The sequence below is a fragment of the Falco biarmicus genome, chromosome 3, assembly GCF_023638135.1.
Source record: "Falco biarmicus isolate bFalBia1 chromosome 3, bFalBia1.pri, whole genome shotgun sequence".
Taxonomy (NCBI): Eukaryota; Metazoa; Chordata; class Aves; order Falconiformes; family Falconidae; genus Falco; species Falco biarmicus.
The window spans coordinates 50897984-50920151 of NC_079290.1; the positions used below are offsets into that span (position 1 = coordinate 50897984).

Consider the following 22168-nt stretch of genomic DNA (forward strand, 5'->3'; position numbering starts at 1 on the left):
GAGTCAAACTACTCTGGAAGCTTATTTTCACAGATAAGAGTTCACATAAGATTACCTGAAAGCACTAGCACAGTACATCAAGGAGCAGATCAGCTGGCATACTTCCTTTTAAAAAGCTTTGTTGAAATTCATTTGCCCATTCTTCTGGTCCCATCCTGACTTGTTATTACCATTAGATCTGTACATTTACATATCCAGTTCAGGCTAGGGATGAGAACTGACAATCATGCTTCTGTCACATTATAGAGCACAAGACATTTATTTTTGCTCCATATTCATACATTCTCTGGAATCAAATCTGGCAGTAAAAGACTAATGCTCATCTTTTTTTATAAAATAAGTAAACCAGCAGAATAAACTTCTACTAAACTTCATGGTTTGCATCACATGACTGAATAGTTTCTGACTGGTACATGGAGCCTCAAACACAAAACCCCCACAAACAACCCCCACCCACAAACCCCATGTACTTAAGCCCCAGGAGAAGATAATGATTGGATTCTAAATTCCACCATTTCTCAGAATGCTTGCTCTGACTGCAGAACTTCTGATTTAGAATTCACCTCTTTAAAAAGCACATAAAGACAGTAGCAAACAGGCTTTAAGTTTGTTTCTGATCATTACTACCTTGCAGTGCAGCTGAGACAACCCAACTGCTCACAGCCGGGGGAGAAGACATTCTATGCCTTCTCCCAAAACTATGTTGCTCTTGCACTTAACAGGCTCCTCTATTACCCACTTTGGCACACTAATTTAGCAAAAAGACGTCTTTTTTCTTCAGGCAAAAGTGAAATCCAACCAGTTAATCAAATTTACTCAGAAAGCAAGATCAACAAATGCCAGAGCTGACTGCTGTGTCTTTCAGTGCCTTCCTTTGCAAAACCATGGATGCGGATAAGGGAGCTTTATGTAGCAAAAAGCCATTGGACTGGCTCAGTTCTATCATAAAATTGTACACAACACACTGAACTATAGGAGATGACAGCTGTTAGAAAATAACAACCCTTCATGACTGTCTTGTGTTCATCACATTTTTTCCACTGCATTGTCTGTGCTCACTAGATCCCCTAACTGCCCAAGGGGAGCAGTGAAGGGCTTCTAAATTATTTTCTAAAGGTTTCTGATCTGCTCTAAAAAGAGACAAAACTATCTGACAGCAAATGCCATGCTCCTCACACTAACATTCCTATCAGTGCTAGAACTATGTAGCAAAACGCTACTCTGTATTTAAGAGTCAACACACCTGGTGTTTAAAAAAAAAAAAAAAGCCCACAAAACCCACACCACACCACCCTACTGAGATTCCAACCCATTAAAAACACTCCCAGAAAAAAATAAATGTTAGTTTTCAAAACTGCATGAAAGTTATGTTCAAACAGGTTCCCTTTCAGAAAGTTACACAATCCTACAACATTTGAGTTGGGGTGACCAGAAATGATTGTATAAATCAAGATAAAACTACCATTTTGTAAGAGTACTTCTATATTTAAGGTACTTAGTTCACTTCTGCAAACATATTCTATTCCTTTATTTATGAGTTCCTAAGAAATGTGCAAGATCTTTCTGTGGTGGGTTGACCTTGGCTGGATGCCAGGTGCCCACCAAGCTACTGTGTCACTCCCCTCCTCAGCAGAACAGGGGCAGGTGGAGAAAATGGGAAAAAAACCACAACCTTGTGGGTCAAGACAAACACAGTTTAATGCAGCACTAGCAAAGGTTGCATGCGTGGAAGAAAAGGAAAACAAAAGATGTTATTCTCTACTTCCCATCAGCAGGCATGGGGATGCCCGGGAAGGCGGACTTTAGTACACATAGCGGTTGCTCTGGAAGACAAACATTGTAAATAATGAATGCCCCCCCTTCCTCCTCCTTTCTCTTAACTTTATGTCTGAGCAGACATCATATGGTGTGGAATAGCCCTTTGGTCACTTTGGGTCAGCTGTCCTGGCTATGTCCCCTCCTGAGATCTTGCCCACCCCCAGCCTGCTGGTGAGGATGGGGGGAAGGTTGGGCAGACAACCCTGATGCTGTGCGAGCGCTGCTCAGCAGTAGCCAAGACACTGGTGCGTTATCACCACCTTTCCAGCTACCAACACAAGCGCAGCACTAGGAGGGTGCTATGGTCCTCAGCCAGACCCAACACACTTTCTTTAATGCAATTCTGTATTTAAAATTTGGACCACCTCTCCCAGATACCCTGATCAGTCAACAGACGTCAGAGGGGCAGAACAACAAGCTGTGCACATCTTAACTATAAACATCTACTAGAGCTTTTTGCAACAAAGGATTACCAGATCACTATTTCCTAGCTTGGAAAAAAAACAAAAAAAACCCAAAAAAAAACAAACCACCAAACAAAAACACACCAAAAAGACCCCACTAAACTGCTTCTATTGCCCTGGCATACATGATTAACATTTTATCCTCAATACTTCAATTGAAGTCACTACTGAATGCTTTATTGGAAAACCACTGTTGATAAAATTTCTGGTGACATGGAATACTTTAAAAATTAACACAGTGGATAAAAAAAACAACCCTTACCTTTATAATTACAGTCCTAGAAACTACCAGCAAAATGACATAAATACTAATGCCGTTCTGAGCATTCCCTCATGCACTTTTGCCTTGGTCATGCTATATAACCTTCACACAATACAAATCTACCTAGCTTGAAGAACAAAACAAGCGTGTAAGATTGGGCTTTCTTTCCACTAAAACAACTGCAAGAACTTCTACCTATCAGGTAATGACAGTCTGGATCTTTTGGAAATTAAGGTTGCAAGTATAAAGTAAAAAATTCTTGTTCTTCCCACCACTTCAAATATTCTAGAAGGCACAACCTAAGTTGTATGTTAATGGTGCATACACTTGCAGTTGTCTCTAATTGAGGCAATACATAAAATATTTGCTAAAAAAACTTTGAAATACTCCTTCATGGAATCTGAATATTTCATTTACAGAACTTGGACAATGAAACAACATCTTTCTGTTCTAGTTTGCAGCTCTTCAGAAATAGGAAATCACAGAAACTACCCCCATTCTTCAGCGGACTACCAGACCTCAGGTGTACCTTCTGGAACAAACTGGCAATTGAGAGAAATGCATCTAGCCTTTTACCACCATGGGCCTGCCAAATACTGTTCTCCCCAGTTCCACTTCCTGATGGGACCACTAACCAGCTTCAGACAAGTGCAGACAGGTTGTTTTAGTTCCCTGTAACAGGCATCCATCAGCTAAAACCTCTCAGTTCCAAGTGAAGGGGATTAAAGCAGTCAGGAGTTTTTATCACTGGCTGAGCTGTAGGACTGGTAAACTCCACTCAGTAGGCTGTGACTAACCACTAGGTACAGCATTGCATCCAGCACAGCTGTTTGCAATGATAGACTAAGGGTCTCCAAGTGAAAATATAGCTGGGTTCATAAAGATTAAAAAACAAAATAAAAGCAACCTCACCCCCAACCTCTTTTCAGTTTCTCTGGAAAGCTTACCTCACTATGGATTTTACTCAAGAATACCTCCCAACCCCCCAGAACCATACACAGGAACTGTCAAACACTATCTACCAAGTTTTCACAAAGAGTTGAAGTAAACGTATTTCACCTAAAACAAACAACACCCAGTCATGCTTACATATACCAATGGGCTTTAATTTAGAAGTTTAAGCATGAAACTGGACTACAGAAACTGGTAGCTATTAGATATTCATTAAATTAACAGTGAATTTAATACCTTGGAACAATGAGAGAAGAATAAAGTCAGAATTAGTAAATAAATTAAGCAGGAGAGTCTACTTTCATACATATGCAGCTACTTCAGACATCACATTCTAAACTATTAATAGAAGCAAGCAGCAAGCAGTACACTATCCCACAGCACACATTAGAAGTTTCAGCTACACTTTCATCCAGAATATCTATAACCTGAAAAAACACCGGGGTGGGGGGGGAGCAGAGAGAGGAAAAAAAAAAAGGGGGGGGGGGGGGGGGGGAGGAGGAAATCTTCAGTATCCTTTAGTAGCACAAACAACTTTCCAGCCAACTCCCCTTTATTGCTCCAGTGATGGACCTGCTTTTGCTACTATGTCAAGACACAGTTCCACAGCTGGCAATGCCAGATCACCCACTAGTACAGAGATTTAATCAGCATCAAGACAGAACACACAACCGCACTTATGTCAAATTTGACAGAGCACACTGGCTATAATAAATCACATTTTTAAACAGTTCACATGGACATACTCCTTCAAATACAGCTGGGAGTCCAAGCTACCTGCACATCAAACGATTCTTTACTGTGTAATAGGCAAGAGTGGGATAACCTACACTCTGCTCTTCTCCCTGCTGCTTGTAAGAGGGAGCCATAAACCTGATTTTTCATAGATTGGCTCACAACCTGAAGTGTGAGGTTTTCTGTTACATCCCAAACTATTTTTTATAATAATTGTCTATTACAGCATCATTGTTTAACCCCAGCTGGTAATTAAGTACCACGCAGCCGCTCGCTCACTCCCCCCTCACCCAGAGGGAAGGGGAGGAGAGTTGGAAAGGAAAGTAAAACTTGAGGGCTGAGGTAACAATTTAATAGTTGAAATAGAATGAAAACGAAAGAACAATAATAACAGTTATGACAATAACAGTTATAATGAAAAAGGGAAGGGAAAGAATAAAATCCAGAGGGAAAGGAAGAAGGAACACGTGGTGCACAATGCAGCTGCTCACCACCCGCTGACTGATGCCCAGCCAGTGCCCGAGCAACGACCTGCTTGCCCCGGCCAGCCCCCGGGTATATACACCAGGCAGGGCGTCCCATGGTATGGAATGCCGCCTTGGCTAGGTCAGGTCAGCTGTCCTGGCTGTGTCCCCTCCCCCCTCCTTGTGCCTCTCCAGCCTCTTTGCTAGCAAGGCCTGAGGAACTGAAAAGTCTCACATCAAAGCCAAAACAAAGTACCATACTAGCTCCTTAAGAAGATAATTAACTCCATCCCAGCTGAAACCAGGACGTATAGTATCAATACCAACATTCAGTTTCTCTTAAAAACTCCCTTACCTCTTGGCTTCAATCACTCCTGGAAGTTACACCCGTACCAGGAGCCTTTTACCATAGTTACACCAGCATACCCCATACTACCAGCACACTCCCCAAAACCACCATAAAAACAAACTTTAATACAGACCCAAGAACAATTATATCAATAAATTACACATTAACAAGCTAGGATACTGTCAGGGATACTGTTCTTCTTCGTTAAAAGAGCTATGTCAGGAAAAGTCTGTAGCAGAAACGATTTTGAATGAATGAGTTACCTTTTGCTCACTGACGTTCAGCTAACAGAAACTGAAAAAAAGATATGTATAGCATGGTAACAAAAAGAAAAGCTCTCAAATCCCATTTAACAGCTTCAGGCTGGCAGAAAAATTAGTGTTTTTTAATGACAGGGAAAGGAAGAGGGATGTCAGCCTTGCAAATTCAAAGCCACAACACAATTTCTCCTGGGGCAAGGAAAGGAAGAAATAAAAAAATCCAAAGAGAAACACAGAAAATAAAAGGTTCCTTTCAGCCTGAACAATTCAGAAGGCATCTTGCCCTTGACAAAAGAAAGCAAGAAACTGAAATACTGTACTAACAACAAAAACACACCATACACCCACAAAAAGAGCATAAAACAACCAAAACCTTAAACAGGCCCTGAAATGGGCAATACACAAAAGAGAGAGGGAAGACAGCAAGGGCATGTGAAATGCTAACATATTCTAAAAAGATATTCCTGTGGAATTAAGTTTTTGGAAGACATTGTTCTCTGAAAAAAACTACTTTTTAAAAAACATCATCTATACTTTTGTTTGCCAGTTACCCTGCTGATATCACATACTCTTTTGCCTAGCAAAATACTCTGTGAATATGCATACAAAAAATGGGTGACTTACTATTGGGAACCTACTGTCAATAAGTATTACCAGGTTTACTGTAATTATATGGTAATTACCTGAGGTTGATCACAGTAACCTGGCTCCAAAAAACAGAAGTATTTCTAGTAACCTGCCTATTAATGAAGTTGGACACAGGAATTTTGCCTACAAAAGAACTCCATCACTACCGTTAGTAGTGGAATGCAGCAATTCAATAGTAAACCACACTTTTTTTGTTTTAAATCAGAAACGTTACTACACACATAGTAAAAGCACAGTTTCCAATAATGATAAAAACATGATTCTTCAAGGCAAATAGACATTTTCAGTGAAAAGCAATACGTGTTCTTCCAGTAACTACAAAAGCATTCAGCTGCTGCTGTGGAACTCAATCTCCTCAACCATGCACTACCGAATGTACAGTGAGCCCACACTGAGAAAACCGTACCTTCTTTAAAAGGGTTTGATACATCTTGATATTTCTGTTAATTGAAACTTCTGCTCTCTTAGAATTACAGGTACGTTCCACTTCTTTGAACTGTTTTCCAACCAAGTTTCAATGTACTTCAGTAAAACTCAAATCCATAATTCTATATATCAGTAGTATTCATAAAGCTACATTTACTATACGCTATTTTTTCTACATGGCCCATACACATTGATCAGGATGGCGAATAAGGTACTAAGCAATTCTAGCATGTATGGATGAAACAGCCATATAATGCAAGTATAGTATTTTCCACAGAATCATTCTAGTCATCACTGATTTAGTCACATAAAACCAAGTAGATGCATCTCTATCAGTGATAAAAGAATACAGGACTTTATTAAAGCTACTCAGTACAGACAGATGATACCAGAAGAAAACAGAAAACAGAGACCCCAGAGCACTCTGTGCTTCCAAAATTAATCACGCACAACCCCTCAAAAACAACAGTGATCTTGAATGCTTTCTGCCCCATTTTGCTGAAGTATGCATTGTGTCAGATCAATTGAATAGCATCTTATTACTACTGTCCACAACTGGCAAAGCTGTAGGCAACAGCAATACAGGTTTGCAGGCTCATGAGGACTAACCTAAGATTACCTGTGGAAAATTTCTAGGAATAGAAGTTCAACAAAAACAGGTCTGACATAATCATGTAAAAATCCATTTCCATTATTTATCCCAAAAGAAACAAAACAAGACAACTAACTATAGGAATTAGTAAGAAAAGAGATGAGTAGCAGTAAATTTTCACAGCTCAAGTAAACAGCTGTACATCAATGAACACATATAGAACAAATTTATTCAATGTGTTCAATGTTTATCATAATTTGGATTATATTATTACTATCATAATAATTATTAATTTGGAGCCAGTTTTGCTATAATCCTAAATGTTAGAAAATTATCATCTTGCATGAATTAAAGAAATTGCCTGTACTCAGCAGAGCTTCTAAGAAGTGAATGGGCTATTCTGCTTCTTTTCAGGACTTACGTTTTTACACATATATAACATGATAAATTTGATTATGTAACTGGTTAACTTCTTTTGCCTTTTACAATATTTAAAAATTAAAGAAAAATAAAGCACACGTTGGAAGACTTCACGGAGGTGGTGCAATTCTAGGAAGCACACTGAAGGTAAAGTTTGCATTTCATCAGTTTTGGGTTTTTTTCTTATGAAGACATACCACTTGCTGAGGAACATTTCTTGGCAGGAGCCAAGAAACAGTCATAGCAGTGTGGAAGTTACAAACTTTCATCTTAATACTTACCTTTTAGTTAAAGCTATATACATATAACTAAAGTAATATTCCTTTACAGAATTACATTGGTGGTAATCTCTATTTATTTCACATAAGTGAAATTATACATTTGTTAGTCCAACAGACACAGTTCTGAACTAAAGTTAGGCTGCATGAAAACAACTTTGATAGGGATTTCCTTTATATTTTAATCTAGTCACAGCCATAAACATTCTATATATAGCTTATGAGAAACTATGTTAATACAGCAGAAGCTTCAGTCATTTATTGCAATCTAGCATGCACATTTTGGCAGAGGGAAAAAGGTCCAGAGGGCTGAAGGGGTATTTATATCTTTAGGGTAGGGCACAAAGACTAGTGTTTAAAAAAAAGCAGTAATTTCACCGAAGACGGAACTCAGATTTACAGAAGCAGGTATTTTTACTTTTACTTTCAAATTCATTATGCATATTCATAACATGAAGACATTGTCAGTTATGTACCAGCAGTAATACTTGAAAATTATGAATTCTAAATAGAATGACAGTTGCATGTTGACCTGGTTTTTTGGTAGTAGTTCTAGTTGCCCTGTGTTAAAATTTGCGTTCAATACAACTTAAGCTGCTTCATGTCATACTTTTGAGTTCAGCTGCCAAATACAGCACAACAGGTCCTCAAAGGAAAAGAGCTTACTTTATACTTGCATGTTTAGGGGGCAGGCAGACTACCAACTCAGAAAGGAAAGGCCATAAGCACATGTACGGCCCACTACCCATCAGCTCCCACTTTTGAGGCTGAGCCCACCTCAGAAGCACATGGTGCTATCCAGTCCTCTACCTTTCACATACATCCTACCAGGGGCATTCACAAAACAGAGGTGGCCAGCTTCATAAGGAAGGAGAGGTAATAATACCACTTTGCCTTACAAGGCCCCAACCTACATTTAATTCAAAACAAAAAGAAAGAAGTGTACTTAAGACACCAGCAAATCATAATAAAGCTTTTAATATATGAACAATATTAAAGTTTATATAGTTTGAGGGGTGGGAAGTAATTTTTATAGATTTAGGCATTAGTAGTTGGGATGTCATGAACATGCATCTGATTTACTAACACATTAAAATGGCTTAAACCACAAATCTTGATGCAGGAATAAAAGATCTCAGCATAACAAAACTGCAAAAGTGACATCAGTTAATTCAATGTGTTTCAGTTGCTGTTGTTTCCACACTAAGGATGCCAAGACCTCAAATTTGACTCTCCAGCAGAGTGAGCATTCCAAGTGTATAACTTCATAACTTCAAATAACTGCAATTCTAGGTTTTATTAATTATATTTGTAAATGTGAGACATTACTAACAGAACAAATAGCTCTATTATCAAGGCATCCTCACCTAAGTCCTCCCCTTCCTTTATCCTGCCTCTTGGATAACCAGAAGGAAGTGAACTAATTGCTCCTAGTAATTTTGAGTTCTACCAATTCTGTTCCATAATGCATCAGATTATTTACTGAAGGCAGCCTTTTAGACAGGACTCTTCCTGTGATGGTCAACAGCCTCCAGGATCTGTTTAGTTTTTACTCACTTCTAACCACGCTCATGGCCACTCCTCTCTCACCTCCTTCCCTGCTCCCCACTGTCACCTCTTTTGTCTTACCCTTCTCAGAAAAGCAGCAGAGGGAAATGCAGCTGCCATTAACTATCTGACTCATCAGAGCTGTTCCACCCGTTGACCAGCATCCACGGAGAAGCTCTTTCTCACAAATACAAAACTAGCATGTTTTTCTGATTCTGTGCTATCTCTCATTACCAAAGTTCATGCCTCACTGAAAACCTCCATTCCTCATCTCCTGCAGTCCAACTTCCAAATGACCTCTTCACTCTTCTGATTTTTTATGCAGCAATACCCTAAACATTCTAAAGTTGTATAAGGTACACCAGTAATGAAGTGTAAGAGCCAAAACGTGTATGTCAGTAAGCATTAGCACATAGAGTAGTTAAGACTGGATACATGCACACATAGAATATAGTCCAAATCTGAGAGAGATTCCAATTGGAATAACTTTGCAAGCAAAGATGCAACACTTAGTTTGTTTCACTCTGCCTCTGCATTTTCATGCAAATAAGATCATCTTGAGTACAGTTGCAGGCATGGAATTACTAATTAATGGTCATAAAAATTGCACTAATGAAGAAGCTTGCTCCACTACAGACACAAATGTTGTTAGACTATGGAACAGTGAAGGCATAAGCAAGTTCAGTAAAAAAACCTACCAAACAACCCAAAAAAAATCCACAAAAAAAGCTCCCACAGAACAAGTTTTAAGTAATTAAAATACCTCCACCGAAAAGATCCTCAAAAAATAGTTATCACACCAACACAAAACTATACTATAAACCCACTCACTAAACCACACTGCAGTTCCAAAAGAAAGTTTGTGTAAATTGCTTAAAATTCATTTCAGAAATTTGCACCAATATTAAGGGCATAAATTCACTAGTCTATACTATATCTAAGGATAATTTCATTGTTACAAACAAGACCATTGCTAACTCAAGAGTTTAGTTATATCAGACACCGCATGTCCAGTTGTGCCTAACCATAAGAAAAACCATACAGGAATTAAACAGTTAAACAGCTCCTCAAATGACATCCAAGCAGTTTTGGTGAAGGGTGGAAATGCACAGGCTGACTTCGGTTTAAAAGTTAACTCCTTATAGGCAACCTTTATATGTGAATGAAACATAAATGAGATATTAAATGGTTCAACTGTCTTCCCATATGCTTTAGCATATGAAATGCTAGATTATGAATTGTGATAATTAGCAAAAAAACTGAGAATTTTATTACTATTTCAATTTTGTACAAAACAATTGAAGCAGGAAACCAGTAAAGAGGGTTTAGAAAATATATCCATCATTTCAGAAACCACCAGGAATATTAATTGTGATTTAATAGTCTAAGGAATCAAGATTTTATCAGGCAAATCTTTCCAATTTCTCTTGTCAGAAGCTTAAAAAAATACAAAACACCAAACTTGTCCAGTACAAATTAACCCCACTAGTAAAAACATAAAAGCTATATAAAGCTAAAAAAGCTAAAGTAAAGGTGTAAGCACATAGGCTCAATCTCTGAAAGTTTTATTTTAAACCTGAGATTGTGTTGGCAGAGAGGAAAAAGGATTTCAAATACATAGTTTTTAAGCTATCTTTTAAAGTATGATGACGTAAGATATATTTTTTTTTCAGATAAAGGGACAGCAATGGGAGACTAGAGGAACCCAGCAGAGGGCAATATCTAGTCATGAAATGGCTTTCACTGGGTCTGCTTTAACAGTAAGAATGTAATGTGTGACCCAGATAACAAGAGTAGCATCAAGGACTTAGTTTAGCAAAGCTGTAAAGCTGTCTAAAACGGGTTATGTCATTGATTAGCAAACAGTTGTTCTAATATTTGCATGAAGGTCCTTTCCAACATGACTCAGCATGCACCCACCCACAGGCCAAAACAGAGATTCTTTATCTATATCAAATAACTAACACGATCCATTGTTATTCTTTCAGTTATACCCATAAGCGTATGTACATCAGCAATTTTACCAATCACCATGTATTTAGTAAAAAGAACTGCCATTAAGTTATTTTCCCACATTATTTTTATGACAGTCATATTTTAGCTTGCTATCCTCTATATGCTGTGGTACTCAAAAGTTCAAATTACTTAATATTTACACAAACATATATTCTACTTCAGTAAGAAGAAAAATCTTAGAAGTTTTTCAAGGAAGAAATTGTAAGTTATATGAATAAAACTGGACATTTTACTAAGACTGTGTTGGTATCCTGAGTAAAGGACACTCACTATTTTTACATGTATTGGAAAAATGTTTTTGATTTACTCAAGCAAACTGCAAACACACAACTATCCAGTTACGAATAGTCACAAATGCACGGAAAGGAGGTGATTTTTCTTTGTGCAGTTTAAATGTCTAATGCAACATTTTTTAAAAAAAAGGAGATACTGAGTCTATCTAGATGTTAGACATCTTTTTTTAAAAAACCTAGTTTAAGCTTCCCATCCTTCTGAAATAAAAGAATTAATTTAGAGCTTAGAATTCTAAGTGTTGAAGGTTCCATTTGTTCCAAAATGCTAACTAGAAATGATTTAGTTACATACTTAAAGCACCACAGATTTTCAAAAAGGCTGTAAAACAGAAGCTCATGTTATTCAGAACCAGTTTGACAGCTTCACAGTCATAGGGTTTTGTACTGATTTTATTCAAAGTAGTATTTGAATTATATCTCATCAGTGTCTTCCAAATGACAAATACAAAGAAAAACACTCTTTCGGGCAGGATAGCATGTAGCAAAACCCTTCTGAGTACAGCTTAAATCAAGACCATTTTGAATGCTTTCCCCACAGCACCTTCTTGTCTCTCCACAATCTGTGCTGAGGCTTTCACAAGCTAATTGAGACAGCAAGGCAACAAAACCTAAGTGACATGAGTAGCTGAAGCTGATCTAGGACTTTTCATAAAGTTTTGGTCAGGATGAAATACAAGCTACAGTCTTATGAAAAAACACGTAAGAGCAGGGAGACAGGGGAGGAAAGGTCTGTCAATAAAATGAAGCTGAACACTTTCACAGCACGTACTTAACACTGCCTTTAAGAAAGTTTTCCATAAGGCAAAACACAAACACTTAACAAATACGCATGTACTTCAACTCCACCAACTACTCAAAAGACCTGGAAATCCAGCTCTCTCACATGAGAAGCCTTCTCGTCCATGCTTAGATTTATGGTCCATCTACCTCCAACTGCTGAAACTGTGTGTGTTTTATCTATATTCAGGCTAAAATTTTCCAAGTATGTACAAAATAGTTTAGATAATGGGCTTATGCTTGATAACATCCTTGAATTTCAAACAAGCTCTTAAAACAAATAGAAGATTACAAAGTAGGCCACTTTTTTATCTCAGAAGGAAGGTGTTTAGCCTGTGTGGCAGAAAGACCTAAGTTGGGGCTTGTATTTAGAGACAGAGTTGTAAAATACCAGCAACAAAGACAGGAAAATGGTACAGGTAAAGCTCGGAGAAGAAACAAGAGTATCCTGCCTATTGCAAAGAACTGATGGTCTATAGGTAGTTTAAAAGTCATTTAGAAGCCAGATTGTTCTCAACCCAGCTGAAGCACATCTAAATTATTTGTGGTTTGCCAAGATGTTTTTAAGCAGGCAGAACAATCACAGTAGCAATTCCTTGTGCATAGGACAGGATGGAAAAATGCCCCACACAGAGTGCTTGCTGCCTCACAGAATACAGTATTTTACTTCTTTTGTTTTGTCTGATTACTTGCAGCTTCAAGAAGCCTGTGCTTACAGAGCTAACTTTATAAATACACGGAACAAACTTGAAGGAGTGTAAAATCCTAACAGCTTTTAAACTGACTTATTGGACAGGTTCTGGATAAGTGAACAATGTGACAGAAGCATAATAGAGAAAAGGGGAGAAGTAATACAGTCCTGAAGGTAAACTATACTAGATAAAAAACAGACAATTTTCCTCCACATGTTAAAAAAAAAACAAACCAACCACCTCACAAGTGAGGAAACAGGCATCCAACAGGTCAGAGGTGAAGAGAAGCCTACCTGTGCAGTTTAACACACAAGTTTTCTAGATACAAACCTTAAGTTATACCAACTCCTATATGGAAAAAACAGTCTTTAAAACATTACTTATACATTCTACTTATGAATAAATTCCTTTATTACTCCTCTGAATGGCTCTTAATATCTAGGAGTTTCCACACAGGTTATGGTGATCCATCAATCCCTATCCCACTAAGCACAGAACAGACAGACATCAGCTTGATTTGGAATGGAGAAGAGTTGCTAAGGATTTAGGGGCAAGTATTACAAAACCTTATCTCACATTACAGAATCTTTTTGAATGGAGGATTTGGGGTGGGGGGGTGGGGGGAGCTTTCAAACCAAACAAGAAGAAAAACCCCAATCCCCAGGAAAAATACAGTTAGTCCTTGCTTCATAACTCAGGGAGTTAGGCTGAACACACTCAAGGCCATTTCTAGCCCCTCATTTTTAATATCAGCCTCTTTACAGCTGCATTCATGCACACTCAGAACCGCTTTTACCACCACTAAATGTTTGCAAACAGAAGTGAAAATCAAAGTTAAGAAAACAAGGCACTGACATAGAGCACTGTGCCATTTCTATTCAAAGAATGAATCCTATATAAATTCAAAGGAAAAGATCTTTTTCATGGGCAACGAAAGTCACACGAAGAAGCCAATTCACCCTTAGAGAACAGAATAGCTGGAAACGAGAAGTATGGATTTTACAGAAAAAAAATACTTGTTTGGGATCTAACTGCACTCCTTTAAAGACAGTAAAAGCACTTTCAAAAAAGGTTGCTTGTGACTACAAGCTGACTGTAGGTCAGTTGATTTCCACCCCCACCCCCCCTCAAGTACACAGTTTCAGCAAACGGAGGGGAGTTTGCCTTAATTTAGCCCTATTCACCCTCCCCTAAGCTCTTGAAGCCCTCAGTTGACAGGGAAGGAGATAAAAGCTTTAGCAGCCCATAGTTAGAGGAAAGTATTAGACACTGCTGCCTTAATTCTCATCTTTTCACACATAAGTTCTAACTGCTTAGTGACACGATCACTGAATTTTAGAAGACATTAGTATTTTAGATAGGTATATCTATATCCTATACACATACGGTAATTTTAAGTAAAACCCAAATTATGGAAATGCAGAAATTAACTTCTGAATTAACTCCTTTTAATGATGTTACTGATCTGTCTCTCAAGTTACACAAGAGATTTAAAATGGCATGCTTTGGTAAAATTTCTTTTAACCTGAAACTATGCTTAATTACATCTTCTGCTCTGTATTCTCAAAAGAGATTAACACAATGAATCTCCAGGTAACCAATATAAAAATCAGCTAATTATATCAAAAATAGCTGTTTCTCTTCTTTAAAAAAATTTACTTGTTTCTCCCCAGAGCTCCAGCAGTAGCTACACAAACAACCTAGGTCCAGCTTCAAGCAGATGGAGTTGCAATATTGGAAGATGAATCAAACTGCAGCTTACAAATGTCCCATTTCCAGGACATACATATTTACATGTAAAATTAGACAATATAGGAGATTTTAGAAAGCAGGTAAGATACTTATTCAACAATAATACAACACTGACATACACAGTTTCTTTAGCACACATTAAAAAACAGCTACTTTCAAACTAAATTATTTGTTGTTAAAGGCACGTATTTTTTTACATGATTTTTCAAAGAACTAGTGAGCCCAGGAAAGGAATTTCTGGGATGAAACTGAGACAGTTGACCTTAGTAAAAGTTTTGCTGTTGACTTCCTCAGGGCTAGCATTTCATTCCTGGCCTTCATGTAACCAAAACATTCTTTTTTTCTGAAATAAACAAGGATCAAGTTGAACTATAGCAAGAGCAGATTACATTCATAGAGCTAGGTAGAGTTAAATGTTATGTCTATAGCAAATCATTCCCTTCCCTCCTCCACAAAATACTGTAACACAGCTTCCTGGCAAGAGCAGTTCTTCTTGGCGAAGTCTTAAAAATCTGAATTCCTGCATACTATGTGGAAAGAACAAACCAAACAGACACATACACACACACGTCTGTGCATATAGCCATAAAAAGCCATCAGTACTTTCTCCACATGAGAAACTTCAGTTTCTCCAACATATCCATTCTAGTTCAGTTTATCATAGGCAATAACGTATCTTTCTGGACTGCTCTTTCAGAGTTGCAAGAGCTGCTCTATGCCCCAAAGTTTGTTGTAACCTTACCAAATTCCACTCTCTAAATCCCACACCCCCAAAGTTATGTTACCAAGTGCAGAGGACTCTCCCACCCCAAAAAAATCTGCCCAAGTTCTCCTTACAGAATCAGCAGTAAGGTACCACAATCAGCTTCAATACAAAGAAGTTTCTTCTGTTTTGCTATAATCTCAATCCCTCCATGATCCAGTGGATTGGGAGCAGAAATAAATCAGTGGTCCACATTCAGCCTAGACTGACCACTGAGGTAATTTCATTCCTCTGTGCTGAACTCTGTCAATCCCACTTACAAAGTTTCAGGGGTAAAAGAAGGGGAAAAAAGGCCCTGAAGACTTCAGCTTTTTGTATGGGGAAAGGTCTTTTTATATTTCAAGCCCCTCATGAAACTGAGGCAGTATAATTGTGCTTCTTAAACTTCTGCATTTAGTACCTGAAGCAATATTCTTGTCCCTTTCTTTGCCACCACCTTCAACAATATTCTGCCATGCAAATGCTCAACACGGGCTTTACTGGTTACTGATATGGGAATCCTGGTACGACTTACAGCTCTTTGCCTTTCCGTTTGCCTATAAGAGAGACCCTTTGGCTCCAATGACTGTCTAGCAAGACACAGCAAGATGCTTCATCGCTCTTCCCCACCATGCTGCAGTAACCACCAAACTGAAGTACCTTTGCTCCAAAACACAACACAGGCCCGACTCCTTTTCCCCTGCATCAACATGGGAAATAGCCAATCTTTATTTTAGACACTGCTGCCCCACAACTCGTATACTTACCAGATGGTACACTGGGACAAATCTTTGGTACAAATCTTTTTCCTCCATCACTTTTACCAGGCTAGCAACATCTCCTCCCTTCCCTGTATGCACACGCATCGACTCAATCCTGCCTCTCAGCAGACAGTCTTCTCTTCCAGCACCCCACCACTTTCATTACAGAACCAGAGCCCTTTCTCTCACCATTCACGCCTCGGGCCAGGCTCTCACTGGGCTGTCGCTGCCCTACAGACGGGAGGGCCCGCGTCTAGAGCGCACCCTGGCCCGGCTCCCCCGCAGCTCCCCTTCTGCCCCTGTCAGAAGATAACTCCTACCCGCTCCGGTCGCTCCCCTCAGAGGCAGCTCGCCCCCCACCCCCCGAGAAAGGAGACCCCCCCCCGGCCCTTGCCGGGCCACCTCCCGAGCACGAGCCCAACGCTCCGCTCTCCCGCCCCAGGCCCACCGGGCCCCCCTCACAGACCTGTGGATCCAGCCATCTTGTCCAAACCCCCCCGCACCGGTCCGGGCCTGCACGCGATGCGCGTCACTTCCGCTTGACGCACCCCGTCACTTCCCACAGGGCAACCGCAGCTCCGGAGCGCGGAAGCGCGCGCGGGAAAGGGACGGGGCGGGAGAGCGCACGAGCGTCGGGGGCGGGACCAAGGCGAGGGGGCGGAGCTAGAGAGGCCGATGGGGCGGGCCCAACCGCCAGCCTCCTGCGCGGCCGCCCAGCGGCGCTGTCCCGCCAAGCCTTGGGCCCCCGAGCCGCCCCGCGGCGGTCTGGCCGCTCCCGTGTCACCGTGTAAGGCAGCCGGGCTTAGCTTTGCAACTGCGTGGTCTGTGTCAGTGCAGTCACCACGGCGAGATCGCTGAACAGCCCTGGCTGTGTCGTTTTATGCCAAGAGGGAAAGAGTCGTTTACAACTTAGGGTCGCTGAGGAGACCCCCGTGTAGGTAGCTAGTGAAACAAACCTGGATCCTCCTGGGACTCTCCATACAAGGGAAGCAAATTAAGCTTGAGTGATCGGTCAGCTGTGACTATAGGGTCGACTATTGTTTGAGACCCCTTAGAAGACTGTGATACCTGCAAGGAGCATGCGCGACGCTTCATTAACATAGTACCGCCTAGTAAATGAATATGTATGATTTTTCCGGGAAACGTAACGCGGAAACATACGTGTGGACTATATCATTTCGGTTGAACGAAACCTACGGCATGCGCGTTAGGTGGGGCGATCCCCCGCGCATCCAGCGCTGCAGTAAAGGAACGCCTGCTTCTTAATGCTACACTGCCATTAAGGAGTTTTCTTATTTCCGATTTCGGTGGCTCCCGGGAGTCAACGCCGAGCTTCCCCCCCCCCTACCCGGGAACCATCCCTGCAGGCCGGCACCGCGCCCGGGTCTCGCCGGCAGCTGCCAACCGGCACCTCCCGTGCGGGAAGCGGCGGGCCGGGCCCGTGGGGGCAGCGGGCGCCCGGGGCAGCTGGCGGGCGCCTGGCACAGAGCCAGCGCCGGCAGCCACCGAGTGGGAGCAGCCGCCGCAGGCTCCGTGACGTTGCAGCGAGGACTCAGCCTGAGCACTGGGCTGCCGCTAGCAGCAGCTTCTCACAGAAACGACTGTCCCCCACACACCTCACTAACGAGCGACGACACCCGTAGGCTGTTCTTAACATCGTATTTTATGAATAGACTTCATTATTTGCTTTACAGTTTATACAAAGAGAGCCTTAAAAATCATTTACAGATTCTTCTGGTAGGGATCGACAAGCAAGGTTGCAAAATATTTTTCCCTCCGGCTAACCTGAAACACCTCCACCAACGAGGAGTCACTACCACCCTTGCACAAACAAGTCTGCCTCCCTTCATTTTTCCTTTGTTAGTTTCTTACGGATCAAATGGCGTGGTTGCTGTCTGTGCGTACATAAAAATGAAAAATCTACTATAGCTTTTAACTCTGCCATTGATTTCCATTTCCCTTTATAAAGTTACTGGCTTTGACTAGATTTCTGTAACAAATAAAACAGGAGTTTCAATATTTACACCAACAGAATTAGAAGTAAGCTTTCCAAGTATTTAGTGAAACTGTTTCTGAAGCTGCATTTTAATGCTCTGTGGAGCTTTCTGCTGTCACAAGCTGACTGCAGGGATTCCCTTCTGTGGCCTATTTCAGTCTTTCTTTTAGTGAAAACAGCTGGGATACCGACAAGAAAGTCACAATATTTGAAGATTTTTCTCTGCTACTATAACATAACTGTAGAAAATATTGTGGACTTGAACAGAAAAAGAAAAGCTGTGAGTTGTCCCTTTTTTCCTATTCTTTGTGATTATCAAGAGCAAGTGCAAAAGGGGTATCAGAGACTGCTACACAAGCCTGGTGTAATTACCACCACAGTGGTAATCCTGAATGTAGTCAGGAGAAGCAAAATATATTTATTTCCCCAGCTGGTGCTTATACTTGCAGTAACACTAGAACCTGCCTGTCTCCAAGGCCAGAAAGGGGCACTACAGCCACCCAGTGCCCAGGTCCTCATTTCTTCAAGATTCATCCTTCTTTTTTGGATGATCCTATGCTAACAATGAATAATAAACCTGCATATCTTCTGAGACACGACAAAAATGTAGTTGTGGGCTTACCAAACAAAAGCCAACTTGCATTCCTTGAGTCTGTGAAAGCACACAGCAGACTCCACAGTCCATCCATGCCTACACTCATCTACCGACTGTAGAACTTGCTTATGTTTAGCAGGAACAAGTTATTTCAATAGTAACTGCAACCACAGGAAATAAAGACAAAACAGGGGCCAAAAGGTAAAAAAAGTATCAGGTCACCGGCCTAGGTGAGGAACCCCCTGTGCTGAACAGCTATTTTCTTTCGCTCTTCTGCTGCTACTTTATTTATATGTTTAATTTTTTATATTTTTATTATGTTTATTTAAATTTTTATTTTATTTTATATGTTATTATATATAATATATAAAAATAATAATATAAAAATATACAAATATTTTTAATTTAATATAAATTATAAAACTATAAAAATATAAAATATTTAATTAATAATAAAATATTATTAATTTTTATTTATCATATTATTATATATATTATTTATTATTATATATATGGCACTTTACTTGAGGTGGTGGTGGTGGTTTACAACACTGGACTTGAGAGGAAAAATACATGACAACTAGAAGCTGAACACATTCAAAGGTGCAATTTCCTTCTCTTCCAAACAGTCGAGTGCTTACACCCAGTAACGAAGTCACCTCTCACTCTCTTCAAGAGTTCTTTCTCCTTTGACCAAGTAAATATAACTTGGTCAAAATAGGGTAATGGTAATCACTACAGCAAAAGCCTTTTACAAACTTCGTTGTAAAGTATCATATAGCACCCCTTATAAGAAAGCTTAGAAATGAAGTGTGCTTAGCTTAGAAAACCAATGTACTACAATCTTTATTTAAAAGGAGCGTTTCACGGAACTGAGGTTTTTGAGTGCAGGTTCTACAAATGGTCTCTTGCTGTAAAACACTGTCTGACTCTGAAGTTGCCAGATGATGGTCCCCGAACTCCACCCCCACCCAGAAAGATTTTCTAAGTAATACTTGGAACAAAGTATTGATACAAGTAAGGAGAAATTATTCCCCTTTCTCAGAACACAACAAACACAGAGGATAACAGTATCTTCCAGCAAGTTTAGTACAAACAAATGCTTTTTCACAGAATGAGTAACTAACTTGTATAACTCATTGAAGCACAATATTACAGAGGACATAGTCTGTGTGAATGGCAATAGCAACAAAAATCAATCAAAGCTTCAAATCAATCAAATTCCCACATAGTTCTTTACAAAGAGTGTCTCTATGCAACTTATGACTCAGAAAGTGCAGACAGAATCAGAGTAGTCACTCCTTTGACACAAGGCTCTGGAAGCTGTATAGACATCATCAGGTAATTTCCTCCCACAGGTAGTGCTTTTGGGGTCTAGGACCCTTGCTCCTCTCAATCCAGTAAATTCTACACAAGATAGTTTAACCTAAAAAGTAAGGACATAAAACCATCACATGGAATGAGAAAAAGCTTTTCCTTCTATTCATATCATGGTGCGTTTACAAGCCCCAAGAGACAGACGAGCTCCACTGTAGGAAGCTGGGCATAAATGTAACAGTCATTAGTCTAGACAGCTTACAGCCAGAAGCCATAGCTCTGAGGGTCATTGCAGAGTGCCTCTGTACACAGCCCCACTGAATTCTCTCATTTCATCAGTGCACAACTTGCATCTGATTAGCTGACAAAGAGCAACATTACTCATCCTCTTTGAAGGACAGAAAATGTCAGGTATTGAGCAATAATAGAAACATAGAAGCAATAATAATTCACATTGAAAACTACGGTAAGAGTCTCATTCCAAGCAAATGGATATGTAAATCTTTACCTAAGCCCAGAGAGAACTGAGGACCATAACATTTTTCTCTCCAATAGGCTTCATTTTAACAAGCATCTAGCAGTCAAAGTCTCAGTAACTCTTTTCTCTCCAATATGTGGTGAATACAAAAGAAATAAGCAAATTCAGTTTCTATCCCATCCATCCAGAGGTTAATATCTTTCTTGTCATGGCATGGCAGATTCTCCAAGCTCCCCTACTTTCTCCACAGGTGCTATCTGCACACCTATGCAGCACAGTATCTCCTCCTTCCTTAACCTGAAACCCAATTCACAGGTTTTGTTTCCCGATTTCTGTTTCATATGGGTACACCCAAGATCCTGATTGCATGAATTCACTGTATTTATAGGAAGTACACCGTACTTGTTTCCTCATGCTGCCTCAACCTGGAAGTACAAGCAAATACCTGAGTGAGCAAGCAAGAAAATCAAATTAGAATTTTTAAAAAATCTCATAAGACTTAAAATGCGCAAGCACAGATTTACATAGAAGAGGAAACTTCCATGACATTTCACAGATGCGAAAACTTATGAGCAAAGGACACAACCATGCTACCAGAAGTAGCAGTTATATTCTAGCCCACTGTTTCTAATAAATAGCCTAAACAACCAAAATATAACAAAAATAACAAACATTACAGCAGAAATACAAAATTTTGTTCATTGTACACCAAACTATAATATCAAACACAAATTTAACTAATGAATCAAACCATAAACCAAAGATTTAAGGGCATATTTCCAAAATCCATCACTTATTTTTCTCTATAATTTGTTCATCTCATTTATTATTGTATTGAAATGCTAGTAAGTTTTGTTACGTCATGCAAAGATGGTATTTTTTTCTCCCTGTATGCAAAAGATCAAACATGATTTGGAAAAAAAAAATGAAATATTTAATACCTTAACATTTTTAGAATACAATTATTTAAGGTTTCTTTACCCCATCATACAAGAAAAATCAAGAGTAAATATTTTTAAAAGCTGCGGATTATTTTATAAGTAATTAAATGTTGAAAACATACACTGGAGAATGCGGGCATCGATCCCGCTACCTCTCGCATGCTAAGCGAGCGCTCTACCATTTGAGCTAATTCCCCACCTGAAAAAAAGTGCTTTGAAACTTGTAGTTATACATGCTACACTTATCGAGAATTATAACGCAATTACGTGTGTTGATATTGTCTCTTGCTGAGTCATTCTTGCTACTTGCCAACAACTGACTGCAACTCACAGCTGGAATCATGCGATACATCTTTTATCACATACACTACCAGAATAATCTTATTCGTCTCTTTTATAACACAAGTCTTTGTTGTTTAGCTGTTTTCATACAAGAGGCTCTCCAAAAGACCGAGTTATTTACATGAAACTGGATTTGTTATTGAAAAAAGCCCCAACTTTTATGGAACAACTGTTCCAAACTCAAGAAGGAAACCCATGTTCTTTCTGATTTTCAAGGCATACACACAAAAAAACTGCTTTGGGAAATGTTT

General features: G+C 39.6%; 1 protein-coding gene and 1 non-coding gene across 4 annotated transcripts in view; both read right to left on the reverse strand.

The window, feature by feature from the left end:
* Positions 1 to 16873, reverse strand: part of UBE2V2 (ubiquitin conjugating enzyme E2 V2) — a 29609-nt gene extending 12736 nt beyond the window's left edge. For all 3 annotated transcript variants that reach the window (XM_056330871.1, XM_056330870.1, XM_056330872.1), the window contains exon 1: positions 16715 to 16873. In XM_056330871.1, the coding sequence (XP_056186846.1) occupies positions 16715 to 16730 (16 nt within the window). In that variant the 5' untranslated portion in view covers positions 16731 to 16873. The remainder of the gene's footprint in view (positions 1 to 16714) is intronic.
* A 4826-nt stretch (positions 16874 to 21699) lies between these two features.
* Positions 21700 to 21772, reverse strand: TRNAA-AGC (transfer RNA alanine (anticodon AGC)). The gene has a single exon. It is a non-coding gene; the product is annotated as a tRNA-Ala (tRNA).
* Positions 21773 to 22168: the final 396 nt, after the last annotated feature.